Genomic DNA, 18435 nt, shown 5'->3' with positions numbered 1-18435 from the left:
GTTGATGATACTGTAAACTACTAATAAGACACGTTAGCCCCTAGCTAACGGGTCTGACCCTTTAGCCGAGCGGTTAGTGATGTCGCCTTGTGGTGCAGTACAGCCGTATCGAATCCCGCACCGAGCAAGAAAATAACCGGTTACATTGGTGGCAGCGGTGGGATCCGGAAGTGTGCAGATCCTCAGATGTCTCTTCGGAGCGCGGGAATAACAAAGCGCAAGGGCGCGCTTCCGGGAGAGGGTGACGACTGTAAACTACTAATAAGACACGTTAGCCCCTAGCTAACGGGTCTGACCCTTTAGCCGAGCGGTTAGTGATGTCGCCTTGTGGTGCAGTACAGCCGTATCGAATCCCGCACCGGGCAAGAAAATAACCGGTTACATTGGTGGCAGCGGTGGGATCCGGATGTGTGCAGATCCTCAGATGTCTCTTCGGAGCGCGGGAATAACAAAGCGCAAGGGCGCGCTTCCGGGAGAGGGTGACGACTGTAAACTACTAATAAGACACGTTAGCCCCTAGCTAATGGGTCTGACCCTTTAGCCGAGCGGTTAGTGATGTCGCCTAGTGGTACAGTACACCTCGTATCAAATCCCGCACCGGGCAAGAAAATAACCGGTTACAATGCTGTGACGTAAATTTCACGAAACAGCACGAAACTGCAAAATCCAAACAGAAGCTAAGAAAAGAAATCACCAAGCTTGTCATTTCTTTCTTTTTTACAGTGCGTCGTTAACCTGACCTGCAGAAAGCTCATATCTCCACTTCAGTTATTTCTTCAGGAACAGCTTTTAAAGGTACAATATGTAAGCTTATCCCCTTAAACATACAGTTCAATAAAACTAACACATCTACAACAACTGTATGACTGTGCTAATCAAGGCATAATCAAGCCTTTCTCCACAAAAAAAAATTCCCATTATCTCTTATGTTTAATTAATTTGATGGCCCCACAGAATCCGTTATGTTGTGCTCTGAATTCAAACAGCAGCTCCCACGTGGGAATTTCAATTTCTGAGTTTGAATAAATCCAAACTGAATTAGAGACTGTTGTTCCATTACCGTGTATTTCTGAAATTTCTTTGACATTTCAGTGTAACATTCAATGGTCGGGGTCTTTTGGAGGGAATAGAAAGCTTTCATGTGGAATAAACAATACAACAGACAGTGTGTTAATGTGTATATAGATCCTCATCATGTTGGCTGAGATGTTCTTTCGACCTTGCCATGCAAACAACTTTATCCCATCAGAAACAACAGTTAATTAATAAACCCTGAACTATGACCCCAGACCTGTATCAGCACATTCCAAAAGGAACTAAGCAACTCTGTGTGTTTACCAGCTCCTCTCTTTAGTGTTCATATTAACCCCATTTAATGCTTGCCAAACAGATAAACCAAAGACCACGGTTTTAGAGCAGACAGACTTTCCAGGGGTCCTGTGTGGGTAAATACATCCCAAAAGCCACAAATATCATATCTCCTCTAGAAGTATTTCACTAGAGACAGAAAATAGAACTAGTCTTGTTACTATATGAGGCAATGTCAGTAAAATTACAACTTTCAACAAACAATGGAAAGCAAATAAGAGAACAGCATGCAACCATATCTCTGTCTGTGTGTGAGGGTGTTTCAACTCAACTCAAAACTTTATTGCAGACCCAGGGTCCATAACAGACAGACATAGTAGAAATAAAAAAAATAAGCCATAAAAGATAAGAACCACTGGTAAAAGATAAACCCAAGACAATACACAGAGTAAACACAATAAAATAACATAAAAGGAACAAATCGGTGTCTTACAAGAAGGCAGCTATACGAGTGGTCCCGCTGCACTGAATCTTATATTATTTGTTTGTTTATTTGTTTATTTCAAACGTTAAAGAATTTCAAATGTATAATAAAAGAAAACAAAAGAAAACATCAAAACAGTTAGCAAATTAGTCAGTATTAGTTAGAGCATCTTAGTTAGAGCACATTAGCTAGAGCATATTAGTTAAACTCGTGATGATTACATTATCAGAGTCATTGGGCCAGCAAATAAATTTGAGATTTCTTAGAACAGCCTGAAAAGTATTGACTCCTGCAGCCACAAGCATTTCACTTGCACTACACCATCTAGGTCTTTTTAGTAGGATTCTCATTGTATCATTCTAAGCTACTTGAAGCCTCTGTAAGCTTGCTTTTTTTGTGTAGTTTGACTGCAGATGTGCAGCATATATTTTGTTTTGTTCCTCTACATTTTTATCTTTTAATTTCCTTCATGAAGTTTCTTCTGATCTTAATCTGTATTTCTTAGTTAATGTATTAATGTGCTCACTGGTCTGGTTTAGGTGAAGACACAATGTGTCTTTATGCACACTCAATAATCCAGGTAAGAAAATCAAAGAAGGGTGAATCAGTTCATCTGGATACAATGTTTATTGGCAGATACGTTTCATCTCTCAACTAAGTGACCTCTTCAGTCTAAACTGACTGCAGGTATCCCCACCCCTTATAAATAATACAGTGGCATAATGACCGAAACCAACGACCAGTTTCTCCCCCCTTTTCTCCCCAATTGTATCCGGCCAATTACCCTACTCTTCTGCACCGTCCCGGTCGCTGCTCCACCCCCTCTGCCGATCTGGAGAGGGCTGCAGACTACCACATGCCTCCTCTGATACACGTGAAGTTGCCAGCTGCTTCTTCTCACCTGACAGTGAGGAGTTTCACCAGGGGGACATAGCGCGTGGGAGGATCACACTATTCCTCCTACACAGAAGAGTTAACATGTCAGGCCAGGACTCTGCAGTCTACACCCGTCTACAGGCCAGTGGCCACTCTTTCAAGGATGAGGATGTGCACATCCTTGATAGGGAGGAACGCTGGTTTGAAGAGGGAACGACCATCCCTTAACCCAGGGGGGGGGGGCTAAGAGAACATCTGTCGCCATCTTCAATGCTGTAATTGCAACATTCCCCAATCCCCTGAATAGTACACATAGCCATTGTAACTCTAGTTAATCCCAGCAAACCTGCCCGTGCGGGCCCACTGTGGGTAGGTGTGGGTTTACTGTGGGGTAATGTGGGCAGGGGCAAACCCGCACCAATCCCACATGGGCCCCATGTGGTTAGCCCATGCGGGGCCCACAGTAGTTTTGCCCTTTGAGGCCCCTATGTGGGCTTATTGTGGGTAAGCCCAACTGTACTAAGCGGTACTCAAACTTTTTATTTACCGCCCAATGGTTTTTTGTTAGATTTTATGTTCTTATTGTGTTCAAATGTGGTTCTATGTTTGTTGTTCTGTTTTATAAAAGCATTTAATTTGGTATATAGTTTTGTTTTTCAATTCCAATTGTTTCCAATTTTCAATAAATTCTTTCTTCGTATCATTTATTTTTTCTTCATTTTTTTGTTTGAGCTGGCTGTCAATAAATGTCACTAGCATACCGGGTACACATGGGGCACTATGGGCCCGTGTGGGACTACTTCTCCCAGCCCAAAGTGTGGGCATACTATGGGCATGCTGCGGGCCCACAAGGGGTCCCACTGAGGGCCCACTCTGCTTAGTGTGGGCAGCCCACACTCAGCCCAGACTCTGGGCTGAGTGTGGGCTGCCCACTGGGGCCCCACCAGGGGCCCACACGTGCCCTGCATTTCATGCTGGTAACGGGGCCCCCCTCTGTTCCTGCCCACAGTGGCCCCACATGGGCCCCAAAGAGGCATGTTTGCTGGGATGGTCACACCCTTATTTGCATATGAAACTGGTCGTTGGTTTCGGTCGTTAAGCCACTGTATTGTTTATAAGGGTGGGGACACCTGCAGTCAGTTTAGACTGAAGAGGTCACTTAGATGAGAGATGAAACGTTTCTGTCAATAAACGTTGTGTCCAGATGAACTGATTCAACCTCCTTTGAAGTTACAAAGGTTCATGGACAGCAAAAACATCCCTCTGGTCTGCTGGCTAGCATGGAGGCACAGACCCCGTGTGTGCGTGTGTGTGTGTGTGTGTGTGCATACCATGTTTTTCTATACTAACGGGGACCAAATGTCCCCATTAGTATAGAAAAACCAGAAACCACCTAACTTATGGGGCCATTTTATGGGGCCCCACAAGAAAAAGGGTCTATTTTAGGGTTAGGACGTGGTTTTAAGGTTAAGGTTAGAATTAGGGTTAGGTTAAGGTTAGGGTAAAGGTTAGGGTTGGGTTAGGGTAAAGGTTAGGTTAAGGTTAGGGTAAGGGTTAGGAAATGAATGTAGTCAATGAGGGGGCCCCACAAGTATAGTTTTGAGAGTATGTGTGTGTGTGTGTGTGTGTGTGTGTGTGTGTGTGTGTGTGTGTGTGTGTGTGTGTTCGCACCATGTTGGCTTGTGGGTGGCATTGCTCGTACCTTCTGAAACAGGGTGGTCCCGTTCGTGTCGTTTCCCACCGGCACCATCTTGTAGTCAGTGGCGTACTGCAGAAGAAGGGACAAGTCAGTTTGACTGGATGTCACATTTTAAAAGAAATACACGTCAACTGTTTGATTCTTCATCTCAGCACAGCATTCACTAAGAGTGTGTTCACCATGTCAAAGCTTTGAAAAAAATATTTGGATTTTGTGTTTTTAATGTTTGGACTGATTTTAGGTGGTGTACTTTTATAACATTAGAGAGAGAGAGGGAGAGAGAGGGAGAGAGAAAATGTGTATTTTGTGAGATGAAGAGAGAGGTGCAGATAAGAGAGCAAGGGTAAGGAGGGAGGAACATGGAGAAAGGGAGAGTTGGAAAAACAAACTGAGCGACAGAGAGGAGTGGGGAGAGAGAGAGAGAGAGAGAGAGAGAGAGAGAGAGAGAGAGAGAGAGAGAGAGAGAGAGAGGGGTTGCAGAGGAGAGGAAGGAGAGCCGTTGAAGCGGACCAGTACAGGAACAAAGATAACTTAAAATCACTCAAAAGTGAGTCTCTCTCTCTCTCTCTCTCTCTCTCTCTCTCTCTCTCTCTCTCTCTCTCTCTCTCTCTCTCTCTCTCTCTCTCTCTCTCTCTCTCTGTCTCTCTCTCTCTGTGCACACAGATAATGGCAATGAAACCCCTCAACCTTCCACCCTCCCCTCCCCTCCCTTCTCTCTCTGTCTCCCTTCTCTTTGGTCCTACTCCTCTCTAAAGCCCTGCCTGACAGACAGGAAGATAGAGAGATGGACACACAGACAGTGAAAGAAAGACAGACAGGCGGACACAGAGTGAAAACGACAGAGACGAAGATGGAGGGAAGTAGTGTTTCTTAGAGTTAAAGAGTCTTCAGGCTTAAACACACACACACACGCACACACACACACAATATGAGCGCTGTTAGCGTTTTCTTCTTCGTCCTGTCTTCATAATTTCATAATCATGGTACATAAATGACGCGTGAATGAGAAGGAAACCTGCGCAGCAGACCATTTAACCGCCCTGAAGTTTCTATAAAACTACGTCAGTTGGTCTAAGTTTCCCCTCTTCTCTCCTTGCTTGGTTCAGTCCAGTATTGGAGCTCTTCCAGGGGCTTCTGTGCGTGCAAGCCTGATAGGGACGGCTGGTTGGCTGGCTGGCGGGGCTGCTGAGCTCTGCACCCCTGCTGCACTTTGAGACTTCAGCTGGTTTCCCTGCAAAGCCTCTTAACTCACCGGCCTGGTTTAGGGGAAGTTACAAAGGTTCACGCTGTACCTGACCACATACGTGTGTGCGTGTGTGTGCGCGTGTGCATGCTCATGAGCATGAGTGCATGAGGGGTTTTTGTTTGTGTACCTCTGTATGTGTATCTCCGTCCCCAAATATTGAACTTTCCTGACTGTTTCTCTACATTAAAAGACCCCCCCCCCTCAACACACACACACACACACCACTGTAACTCTTCCGATCAAACCAGCCGCCGCTAGGCTAGGCTGCATTAAATAGCAGTGAGGCATCGCTGGTTGCCAGGCTGCCTGGAATGGAATGGTTTCCCCATGGTAACGGCGGCCGAAGGAGAGAGGAAAGAGGCACCGAGGGGAGCGTCTTCGCAACGGGCCCCCGTTCTGAGACCGTGTTCATTAAGCGATGTTGTATGCCCTCCTTGCTACGGCAAAGGATTTATAACAGCCGTAGGGGATGAAAGCGTAGGCGTGTGCGCGTGTGTTCGCTCGAACGAATTCCAATGAGTTAACAACGCGGCACAGAGGCAATACAAGTGGAAGACACAGGTGCAAAAGCTAAAGGAGCGCTGAGCGAGCGGCGGCCCGAGCTGGTATACTCACGGAGCGGAAAGCAGCAGCCACCAAATTAGACGGGAACAAATTCCTGAAATGAAGAAAGAAACAAACACACACAAAAAATGAATAAAAACAAGAAGTTTGAGAAGCGTTACACTCTGAAAAGGGAAATTGTTGTTATCTCTTAAACCAAGGCCACTGATGAATACTGATGAATAACATGGTCTTCTTTTTCTTAACATTTAAAGTCTCTCAACAACGTCAAACAACAGACAAACACAATCTCAAAGGTCAACAGGTTCTCTGAACAATCTGGCTAACCCCACGGAATGAGAAACTTGTTTGCAAAGGGCAGGTTTACCATTACCCCTGCTGCCGTCAGGCTCTCTGTGCAGGGCCTGGAGCCTTGTACATGGACAAACACATGGAAAGATAGACAGATGGACAGTTCACCAATTCAACAATGATGAAAACATACCAGCTAGTTTTCTATCAGGACAAACAGTCCCCCAATAGCCCAGGATTTATGGGGTTTGTTGGTCAAATTCAGTGATGCCTACAGCTTTAAATAGAATATGGAACTCCATGTGCTCCTTTTCAAAATCAGGATTCTGTGTTAGCATGTAGTCGGTTGGGTTGGGTTGGGTTGGGTTGGGAAGGGGTTCACGGGGCTGCTGTTTGCGTCACTTTTAGAGAGGAGATATAAGAGGAGCGAGCTCCGGAGCGATCAACGCTTCCAGATTTATCCTGCCCAAGTCATCTAATCTGGGCAGGGGACAGGAGTATAGTTAGCTTGATGGAGAACAAGTGGCATACGTTTGGTTTAAGTCACAGCGTCACTGTCTGAGCATAAAACACTACGTAAACCTGCCTGCAACTCCTTTCAAAAGCTCACATACTCAACAAAACTGGGAGAAGAGAACATGCACAGATTCTCTACACTGACTTCCTTTGATATTTGGACAGTATGAGAGATGTCTGGGTAGTAGAAGAGATGTCTAGATAGTGTAAGTAAGAACCGTAGGGACCCTTAAGGTATAGGATTGTAGTTAGCAAGTATTAGTGGTCAGAGTCTTTCTCGTCCCTTTTAAGAAAATGTGTTGCCACGGCCTGTACATTGAATGCAAATTTACCTCTATACTAATCTGCAGATATACATCCATACACTAACATATGGGTACACAGGTACAATTACACAGTGAAAACATATATGCACGTGACATTTACTGGGACATGAGTACTCAAATACGAAAGACTTTCAGCAGGGTAAACTTTCATGTTCCTTTCTCCAACAAAACTGGTGGACGTGTGTGTGTGTTTGTTTTTTTGTTTTTTGGACTAAAATACACCCAAGTGAAGTTGGGTGTATTTTACTTTGGAGATGGGCTGGTGTTTTCAATAATGATAAGGCCATTTGTCAGTTGGGTTGAAAAGTGCAGAGTTTACTGTGGCAGCCAGCTGACATGTCTGAACTGAGTGTGATAACCCTCCACAGTTCAGAGACTCCGCCACACTCTGGTCTCTACCAGCGCCATACAAATGGCTGGGTCCCCAAACTCATAAAAAATAAAACAATTAGAGTAGGAAATAAAATGCAGCTTTGTTTCAGTTGAAAGTTCACTAAACTTCTTCTACTACTTGGGCCTCAGTACAGCCTTTGACACCATTGATCACTGTTAGACAGAATAAATTTTAATTTTGGTGTCTCTGGTCTAGCACTATCTCTTGGCTCAAGTCCCACCTATCTGGAAGGACACATTGTGTCTGCTATAATAATATTATATTGAAATTATCTGACGTTAAATATGGCATTCCCCAGAGCTCGGGTCTTGGCCCTCTACTTTTCTCTCATTATATGTCCCCTCTTGGCCAAATTACATGCAGTCATAGAATACATTTCCATTGCTATGCTGATGATACTCAGCTGTATGTGCCTATAAGGGCTGATGACCACAGTCAAATTACTAATTTAGAGGCCTGCTTGGCTGCTGTGCAAAATTGGATGTCACTAAATTTCCTGCTTTTAAATTTGGATAAAACTGAGATGCCCATCGTTGACCCTGCTAGACACAGGCACCAATTTGATCACGTAACAATAACAACCGACAACTGTGATTTCACAAAGTGTGGCAGCCAGCCTAAAATCTCGGTGTTACGTTTGATCCTTTCCTTTGATAAGCACATTAAAGAAATCGACTGCCTTTTTTTCACTTACATAACACAGCTGAAATGCAGTCTTTAAAAAGTCAAATAAATTCTAAATAAAAAATATAATAAAGTAAAATTCCTGGCGGCCTGTCCAGGGCGTCTCCCTGCCTGCCGCCTGTATAGTAGCTGAATTAACTGAAGAGTATGTGATAAGGGGCAGGAAAAAATGAGTGTACACTTCCGCCTACTCCTTTTCCAACATACAACAAATAATCTGATGTATATGGAGACCTGTTCAGAGTTTGATGTGTGGATTTATTGATCACGTCAGGTAATTGGCAATGGGTTATCTGTATGTGATATCCTGCTTATTTACATGTTTGAAATAAATCGTCATTCATCATTCATTTGTGTCATGGAATGGGAGGGCAGAGTAAAGTGTACTACAAGCCTGAATATTAGTTGTTGCACTTAGTGTGAATGTTAACTTTTGTACCATTATTGAATGATGATTTTTTTTGGGACCCCATTGCACTGAAATAATGGTATATCACTCAGGAATGTGGACGTTTTGTTTCTGTGTTAAACCCATTAAATAGAAATGTTGGTATAATAAACTTTGATTACCGGTATATTTTATTCTTTTCATTAAATTAGTAGCTATTATTAGTTAATGGAGTGATGGGGTTACAATATCCCACTGGTGGAAGTGCACGGTCCCAATCTGGTCCTCTGGTAGTGAGGATAATTTTTTTGTGGCCCTCTCTGTTATCAAAGTTGCCCATCCCTGGCCTACTTGTTCGGCAATGCTCCTCCACACGTCATTGTCTTCATAATTGCTGTGCCCTTTGTCGTACAATACAAGGTGAAGGGAAACACAAACAATCAACAGGTCCACCATTGTCAGTAGGAGTTGTGACATGACGTCTGTTCCGCACAATATGATTGGCTTGATGCCTTTATTTGCGGCACGAAAGATCAGAAAAATCAATCTCATGCTGAAAAACAAAATCACGTCAATTTTTTTTTGTCGCGTAATATTCGCAAAAGTACTCATGACAAAAACAACAGTAATTGAAAAAATATATTGACATGTGAAATAAGGCCTTTACCCAGCAAAACAAAACAAACAAAAAACGTCCCCAGCACGTCCCCTAAAGGTCCTCTCCGAACGCTAGGTGAGGGTTTTCATTACGTCCCAAGGACATTACAGGGACGATAGGGGAAAGTCCTCTAGGCATCCCCGTGACATCCCGGGGACGTTATTGTGGGACGTCCCACGATGACGTCCAGAAGACATTACATGGATGTTGGGGGAAAGCCCTCTAGACATCCTTGTGGGGACGTTATTGTGGGACGTCCCGCAATAACATCATTACAGGGACATTAGGGAGTCCTCTAGACGTCCCCGCGACGTTATTGTGGGATGTCCCGTAATGACGTCCAGAGGACATTACAGGAACATTAGGGGAAAGTCTTCTAGACATCCGTCCCCATGACGTCACGGGGACGTTATTGTGGGACGTCCCGCAATAACATCATTACAGGGACATTAGGGAGTCCTCTAGACGTCCCCGCGACGTCCCGGGGACGTTACTGTGGGACGTCTCGCGATTACATCCAGAGGATATTACAGGGATGTTAGGGGAAAGTCTTCTAGACATCCCCGTGGGGACATTATTGTGGGACGTCCCGCAATAACGTAATTACAGGGACATTAGGGAGTCCTCTAGACGTCCTGGGGATGTTATTGTGGGACATCCCCAAATGACGTCCAGAGGACATTACAGGGAAGTTAAGGGAAAGTCCTCTAGACATCCCTGTGGGGACGTTATTGTGGGACGTCCCGCAATAACACCATTACAGGGACATTAGGGAGTCCTCTAGATGTCCCCGCGACGTCCCGGGGACGTTATTGTGGGACGTCCCGCAATAACCTCCCAAGGACATTACAGGGCTATTAGGAGAAAGTCCTCTAGGCATCCCCATCACGTCCCGGGAATGTTACTGTGGGACGTCCCGCAATGACGTCCAGAGGACATTACAGAGACATTAGGGGAAAGTCTTCTAGGCGTCCCCGGGATGTCACGGGGATGTTGTGGGGCGTTCTTTGAACGTCTTGCATAACGTCCCCGTGACGTAATGAAAACCCTACCCAGCGACATTTGCCGGACGTGCAGAGAGGACCTGTAGGGGTCATCTTGTTTCCTCAGCCTACAGTCAGTTGCCTTTAGGTTGAGAGCTTCACAACCTGTACTGCCTGGCGGGTCGGTTTCTGTCTCAGTGAATTTACCAACCACTGTTCTGCCGACCAGATTACAGAGTATAGCTTATGACTAATTAGTAACTTAATTGATTATGACTAATGACTATTGCAAACTGTTCTCTTCTCTCACACGTCTTTTCTCTCTCTCTCTGAATGATGTCTTCTCCTGTCTCCTTTTCCGTCAGTGAACGGTGTCATGCGAGTCTCCCTTGTGTGGACGTGCAGTCGGTCCTCCTCCCAGGTCTCCATGGTGACGGTGGTCGCCACCTGGATGCTGCTTGGCATTCCCCTCATCACATTTTCTTTTTATATATAGCGTATAAATACATATCATTTTTGCTATCCTGTTTTTGTTTTTTACATAATGATGGGGGTCGCGTGGCTCGGGTCCTGGACTGTACCGGTGGCGTGTGGACACTGCTTGGCATCCTCCTCATCATATTCTTCATAAATTTTATAATTCCATTATAATTCTCTTATCCTCTTTCAATGTTGTAAGGTGTAGATTGTGTAAACGCAGCATCCATTGCACGTTGTCCGTCTTGGGAGAGATCCCTCCTCTGTTGCTCTCCCTGAGGTTTCTCCCTGTTAAAGGGTTTTTAGGGAGTTGTTCCTTATCCGATGAGAGGGTCCGTTGCTGTAAAGCCCCTTGAGGCAAATTTGTAATTCGGGATATTGGGCTGTACAAACTGACTTGACTTGATGTGCTGGGGACGGTTTGTTTGTTTGCTGGGTACACACCAAGGGGCGGTTTTCTTCTTCTTCTTCGTGCGATTAATGTGTAACGTGTAAATGCCCTTAATCTGACTTTCACACTGTTTGTAATTGTACTCTGGGATGTCTTTGATACTTCTGTGAACCTTCCGGGGGGAAGATGGCGGCGCAAACTCACGTTTGCGGCGGCCTCACCCAGTACCGACGATGCAGTGTCTTAGTCCACGTCCACATCGGCCTCTAAGTTTGTGTGTCATCGTGTGACGTTTGCGAGGATTTATGTCTGTGATGGTCGATTTCGTTACGTCCCCGCGACGTCCCGGGGACGCCTAGAGGACTCCCTAATGTCCCTGTAATGATGTTATTGCGGGACTTCCCACAATAACATCCCCACAGGGATGTCTAGGGGACTTTCCCTTAACATCCCTGTAATGTCCTCTGGACGTCATTGCGGGACGTCCCACAATAACATCCCCGGGACGTCTAGAGGATTCCCTAATGTCCCTGCAATGATGTTATTGCGGGACGTCCCCCCAATAACGTCCCCACAGGGATGTCTAGGGGACTTTCCCTTAACATCCCTGTAATGTCCTCTGGACGTCATTGCGGGACGTCCCACAATAACATCCCCGGGACGTCTAGAGGACTCCCTAATGTCCCTGTAATAACGTTATTCCGGGACGTCCCACAATAACGTCCCCACAGGGATGTCTAGAAGACTTTCCCCTAACATCCCTGTAATGTCCTCTGGACGTCATTGTGGGACGTCCCACAGCAACGTCCCCGGGACGTCACGGGGATGCCTAGAGGACTTTCCCCTAACGTCCCTGTAATGTCCTTGGGAGGTTATCGCGGGATGTCCCACAATAACGTCCCCACGGGGATGTCTAGAAGACTTTCCCTTAACATCCCTGTAATGTCCTCTGGACGTCATTGCGGGACGTCGCGGGGAGAGCCTGGTCTGCTGCATCCTGTGGGCCCAGGGACCACGGCCTCTGCCCGGAGCTGGACCTGAAGAAGAAACACCGAGGGCGGTCTCACAGGACGCGGAAGCGGGGCAGGCTAAGCTAACTGCTAGCTCATGCACACCGGCAGTGCTGACGGTCATCCTGGCTGGCGTTCCCTCTCCTGGACAGTGGAATTTTGGACTGGGTTGTTAGCTGTTTGTGTTTTTTGCTTTGTTCTCTCTTGTTTTTGTATGTTTTTTTGTGGTGTCGTATCGGGGAAATGTGTGTTTCTATCTTTTGTGTTGCACTGCTGTGGGCTGGGAGAAATGAAATTTCGTCTCTTTTGTGTACACAAGCACATAGATGAGATGACAATAAATTGTTCCTGAATCCTGAACCAGGTGAGCTTTTCCACACTGTAATAACCGCTCGTGTCTCCTTCGCTTAGGCAGCGGGAAGACCCACGGAGAGTACTCGTGGCATACTCACCCCTCCTGGCATGCAGCCTGGTAGGCCTGAAGGGTGGTGGTCACCTTACTCATCTTGTGGATTTACCTTTTGTCAGTGCAAGTTCCAGTGTTGAGAGTGTGCGCACGTGGTGGTTCTGCTGGGGTCTGCCATAGACTCTGCCCACAGTAAGTACCCTGCCTATTCATTAGCTACCTGGTAGTGTGTTCTACTTAATGGGGTAGTGTGTTGGTGCTTCAGCTGTTTTAACTAATTATTGGCATTGTAAAATAAAGGTTTTCAGCTTAGACTTGTGATTGTTCCTTCCTTCCTTCCTTCCTCAGGTCCTCCACTGCAACGATCATCCCCCCTTTTTTAGGATAAATCTTTTAGTTGTGCACGTCTCCAGCTCTTTCTGAACCTATAAAATGTGCTTGTGTCAACACTCGGGTGGTTGAGGCCTATTATGGCCTGCGGGCTTATGTAGACTCATTAGATCTGTCCTCCCTGTACACTGTGCTGGGTTGCACAACAACCGAACTTGTTCCCCTCTCCCCGAGTGGGGGGGGGGGGGGGTTCCGCACTTTTCCTCCCCAATTGTAGCCGGCCAATTACCCCACTCTTATGAGCCATCCCCGTCGCTGCTCCACCCCCCCCCCTCTGCCGATCCAGGGAGGGCTGCAGACTACCACATGCCTCCTCCGATACATGTGGAGTCACCAGCCGCTTCTTTTCACCCGACGGTGAGGATTTTCACCAGGAGAGGGAGCACGTGGGAGGATCACGCAATCCCAATCACGACCGACCAGAGGAGGCGCTAGTGCAGCGACCAGGACACATACCCACATCCGGCTTCCCAACGGTAGACACGGCCAACTGTGTAGGGCTGCCCGACCAAGCCGACTCGAACCGGTGATCCCCGTGCTGGTATAGGCGACGGCCACGCCACCCGGACTGCCCCCTTAAACGCATAACGTTTATCTTGTCGCTGCAGGAGTTAATGGGTATAGCGTTCAGTGGAATAAATGAAGACCCGGGTTGTGGACGTCTGCCCAGAGAACATCCACATATAGAAACGGCTGATGTGGGATCAGCCGTTTCACGCCAATGTCTCATTCAGTTCAACAGGAAACTCAGTTTCCAAACCGGATGGCAGAATGTCTGAAACCTGGAGTGACAGCCAAATCCTGGTAATAGAAATTAAAAACACCGGCAACATTAAAAAAGAAATCAAACATGGACCATTAATAAACGAGTCCTTACTGCACTGTGCAGCCGGGGAGATGTGCGGGCAACGGCAGATGTTAGACAGACAGTGTGCCGCTGGTCGGCCTCCACAGGCCTGTGGCTGCACAGCTGTCGGCCTTCCCTCCGGGAACTTGCCATATTTCTCACAACACTTCAGAGGATTGGGACGGAAGACACACCAGACCCATTTTCTGCACTAGTTTGGGTGACGGTGGTCATCTGGGCAGGCAGGAAAGACAACAACACCATGGGTCAAAGAGAGCCACGTGCATGCAGGTCTTGAATCTGACCCAGCATTACCCCCCAACCGGCTAGTCTCACTGGTGAACCCACCTCCAGCCAGACGGGGCAGGACTAGTGTCGCGTTGGGTTAGAATGAAAAACAGCATACACGTGGCGCGTCTGTGGCACACGGACGAGTACTACTGGTCCAAACCAGCCTTTCCAGTTCCGGTCCCCAAGTACCCCCTGCCCTGCAGGTTGTCTTTATAACCGTGCATAAGTAAACACGCTTGCATACTTATTCAGCCAATGATATTATAATACTTGATTATTTCAGGTGTGCCAGATCTGACTAATTACTAATCAAGCGCCGAGTGGCTGAGTAAGTGAGCAGACCAACCCATGCAGGGTTACAACGGACGTCCGCCAGACTGGGTTGGAAAACACGGGTCTGCCTCGACGTTTTCATCTCACGTCGTGCCCGCGCCGCAGCTGGCGGTCATATCGTAACATGCATCGATTAGTAGACACGCCGGCGGGTCTGACCCTTTAGCCGAGCGGTTAGCGATGCCTCCCGCGGTGCGGGCGACACGGGTTCGCTTCCCGGCCGCGGCACTTCCTGTGGCTGCGTTGTCCCCCGAATTCGCTACAATATACATAAGAAGCCATGTGCTGCGCTATAATGCCCCATAGGGAGACCGCCTTTGCACGGCACCCACAAATTCGTGCTACTACGTCACTGGCGGCGAACGTGGCGCTCCCTGAATGTGTGCCAGACACCTCGTGCACGTGGCGTGCTTATCGGGCGTGCAAGCGCGGGCGCTCATGTGTGCAAAGTAACCTACATTTCTGTTGGGGAGTAGATAGAGGAGGAGTGACACGAGCGTGCCATGCTGCTGCAGTCATCTATTCAGAGGGAACGAATGCGCGTCCAGGGCAGAACAAATGGAAAGAGCATCTCAGTGTGCCAGAATAGAAACTCAGTGTGCCAGAATAGAAACTCGGTACGCCAGAATAGAAACTCGGTACGCCAGAATAGAAACTTCATGCAACAGCGCTGTTCTGTTGCATGACGCTTCTCTTCTGTCTTGCATGGAGTTGCATGGAGCTTCTGTTCTTCTCTGTCCTGTTTTATTCAATTCATGCAATTCGCCATGCTATTCTATTCTTCCCGTGACGCGACTGTATCCTATTCTATTGCTCCCATCATGCAGTTCTATTCTACTCTATTCTTCCCGTCACATAACTGTTTACTGTTCTACACATTGAGATTTTCCACCCTTTCGCTGCACTTCTTGGGGGCAGATCCCCCCCCCCCCGTTTGGGTTTTGCAACGGGAGAACATCAGAGATAATTCGGCGCGTTACCTCGCGAGGTCCAAGAAGGAGTCGGCGGTCTCCTTGTCGGCGCTGATGCTCTCCAGCCCCGCGGTGAGGCCGTTGGTGTTCAGCGCTCCTGCACCCACGCCGGGTCGGATGATGAAGGCCAGCGCCACGCCGATGCCGGAGGCGATCAGGGTGGTCACCAAAAAGTAGGAGACCGCCACCCCCCCGAGCTTGCCCAAGGAGCGGGTGTCCAGGCTGGCGGCCCCGGAGACGAGGCTGCAGACGACCAGGGGGAGGATGATCATCTTCAGCATCCTCAGCAGCATCTCACCGGGGAAGGCGAAGTAAGTCATCTGCGCCCGGGTCAGGTTCATGTTCCGGACCGCCATGCCGAGCCCGACGCCCACCAACACGCCCGACACCGTCATGATCACCAGAAGGTTCCGATTCAAAAGCGCCAAGAACTTTTCCTTCCATCCCTTCTTCTTCTTCTTCTTCTCGTCCTTCTCGTTCTCGCTCTTCTCCACCTCCAGCATCTGATCGGTGGAAAAGGAGCCGGGCATCGCGTGTCCGTTTATTTCGCTCTTTTCCATCCGTCTCTGTGGTTGAATAAAGACCCCTCTTCTTCTTCTTTTCTTCTTTTCTTCCTCCTCCTCCTTTTCCTTTTTTATTCAGGGGGGGGGGGTTCGTGAGTGAATGGGAGCGAGTGTGGGAGGATCGGTGCACGCTGGCTCGCAGATGACAGCAAGTGGATGTGTGCGCGGTTCTACGCAGATGGACCGAGAGCGAGCGCACAAAACCCAGCTCGGAGCATGCGCACAACCACCCGGCGCTCCATGTCCAGGGCAAATGATGCAACAGTGGCAGAAATTACCCTCCACCGGGCTTATAATTTGATGCGAGCCATTGTTGTTCGATAACGACGTGGTCCGCGGGTCGGTTTGCGTGCATAGGATCGCACCGGAGTTTATAATGGGGGTTTATTATAGGCGCTTGCTGCGGCGCCAGTCAGATTTATTTGCACAGCCCTAAAGCATCATTTACGGTACAGTGAGTCACATTAGAGTACACCAGCCACGAGGAGGTCGTCCTCCTTACCTCAACAGGACAACGCTGTTGGGAAGAAAGAGATCTATACGTCCCCATTCTCCAGGGCCTATCTGATAGCTCATATAGCCAGCCTTCATCCCTGGAGAGGAAGAGGCAGGTATGCGTTAGTCTGTATGTTTAGTGGCCCGAAACGTTCTCGAGCAAACACAACATCGACGGGTGATGCTGCCTGCATGAAATTCTGGACCGGGCGGGCGCCTATTTGGGGTGGTCTTGTAACAAGCACCGCCGATTATGATATTGATCTCCCGGATGAGAAGTCAGCCGCTGTTCCTTTCAGGGGGCTCGGCTGGCTCGTGTCTCTAGAGGACAGGTGACGAACTCACTGGGGGCGCAACACGCGTCCGTCGAAGCGGACGGCAGCTCAGATTAAGAGAGGGACGTCTGGGACGGGCGCACTTTTCTTCCAGTCCACAACATACAGGTCTGCGAAAAACCAGCGGGTAGTCTTTAAATGCTCACCTGCGATGGTTGAATCTATGTGATTCTGGTACTGATCCATGAACTACCGAAGGACCGAAGACTCCCGAAATGCTGCTCAAAGATGTGACCTGTTGGGGTTGCTCCTGCACCTCCTCACGCACGTGAGGTCATGTCTAGCAGGTGAAGGCGTGGGGAACTATGCTGAGATGGACCCGGGCTTTGTTGCATTTGAATGGTTTAACTTTTGACTCTTCCTGCTATTTCGGTCGTTTGCGCCATCGCGTCAGCACCGCGGCCAGCGCTGCATCCGCCAGGCGCATGCGCGTCGGATATATTTTTTATTTTTTTTTCTGTACTGGCTGAATTGATTTATAATATAACCTCGTAACTGAAACTATATTTAATAAAATAGATCCTCAAAACAGCAAAGAAGAATGTAAAATAAACACAATCTCCTTGCGTTCAACAATCATTCAGCACGGAGACGATCGATCGCGTCGACCTTAATGCAATTCGTAGAATACGCCTCTAGATGGCGCCCTCGCCAAGCTTTTCTACTACAGGCTTGACGTCGCTCATTTCACTGGAACGGGTGACTTCGAAAACGTGTTATCTCGTGCTGATGGGAGGTCAATTCAAATGGGTTTTTAGCAAACTGGTTACGTAATCCTTCATTTAACAGTCGTTTCAGCAGGAGTATCGTCACTTTTCAGATCAGATGAGAAGAGAGGAGGTGGGTTAGTTTTCAGCAGGAGTATCATCACTTTTCAGATCAGATGAGAAGAGAGGAGGTGGGTTAGTTTTCAGATCAGCAGGAGTATCATCACTTTTCAGATCACATGAGAAGAGAGGAGGTGGGTTAGTTTTCAGATCAGCAGGAGTATCATCACTTTTCAGATCAGATGAGAAGAGAGGACGTGGGTTAGTTTTCAGCAGGAGTATCATCACTTTTCAGATCAGATGAGAAGAGAGGAGGTGGGTTAGTTTTCAGCAGGGGTATCATCACTTTTCAGATCACATGAGAAGAGAGGAGGTGGGTTAGTTTTCAGATCAGCAGGAGTATCATCACTTTTCAGATCAGATGAGAAGAGAGGAGGTGGGTTAGTTTTCAGCAGGAGTGTCATCACTTTTCAGATCAGATGAGAAGAGAGGAGGTGGGTTAGTTTTCAGCAGGAATATCATCACTTTTCCGATCACATGAGAAGAGAGGAGGTGGGTTAGTTTTCAGATCAGCAGGAGTATCATCACTTTTCAGATCAGATCAGAAGAGAGGAGGTGGGTTAGTTTTCAGCAGGAGTGTCATCACTTTTCAGATCAGAAGAGAGGAGGTGGGTTAGTTTTCAGCAGGAGTATCATAACTTTTCAGATCAGATGAGAAGAGAGGAGGTGGGTTAGTTTTCAG

General features: G+C 47.5%; 1 protein-coding gene across 1 annotated transcript in view; it reads right to left on the bottom strand.

The window, feature by feature from the left end:
- The window catches only part of slc1a4 (solute carrier family 1 member 4), a 38863-nt gene extending 22602 nt beyond the window's left edge, over window positions 1–16261 (bottom strand). Inside the window, exons 1-3 of the mRNA XM_056291584.1 lie at window positions 15543–16261; window positions 6229–6271; window positions 4371–4436 (exon numbers count right to left, since the gene is read on the bottom strand). Coding sequence (XP_056147559.1) covers window positions 4371–4436; window positions 6229–6271; window positions 15543–16093 — 660 coding nt within the window. The 5' untranslated portion in view covers window positions 16094–16261. The remainder of the gene's footprint in view (window positions 1–4370; window positions 4437–6228; window positions 6272–15542) is intronic.
- Window positions 16262–18435: the final 2174 nt, after the last annotated feature.

The sequence above is a fragment of the Lampris incognitus genome, chromosome 13 (genome assembly GCF_029633865.1).
Source record: "Lampris incognitus isolate fLamInc1 chromosome 13, fLamInc1.hap2, whole genome shotgun sequence".
Classification (NCBI taxonomy): domain Eukaryota; kingdom Metazoa; phylum Chordata; class Actinopteri; order Lampriformes; family Lampridae; genus Lampris; species Lampris incognitus.
This window is presented reverse-complemented; position numbering and strand designations above follow the sequence as displayed.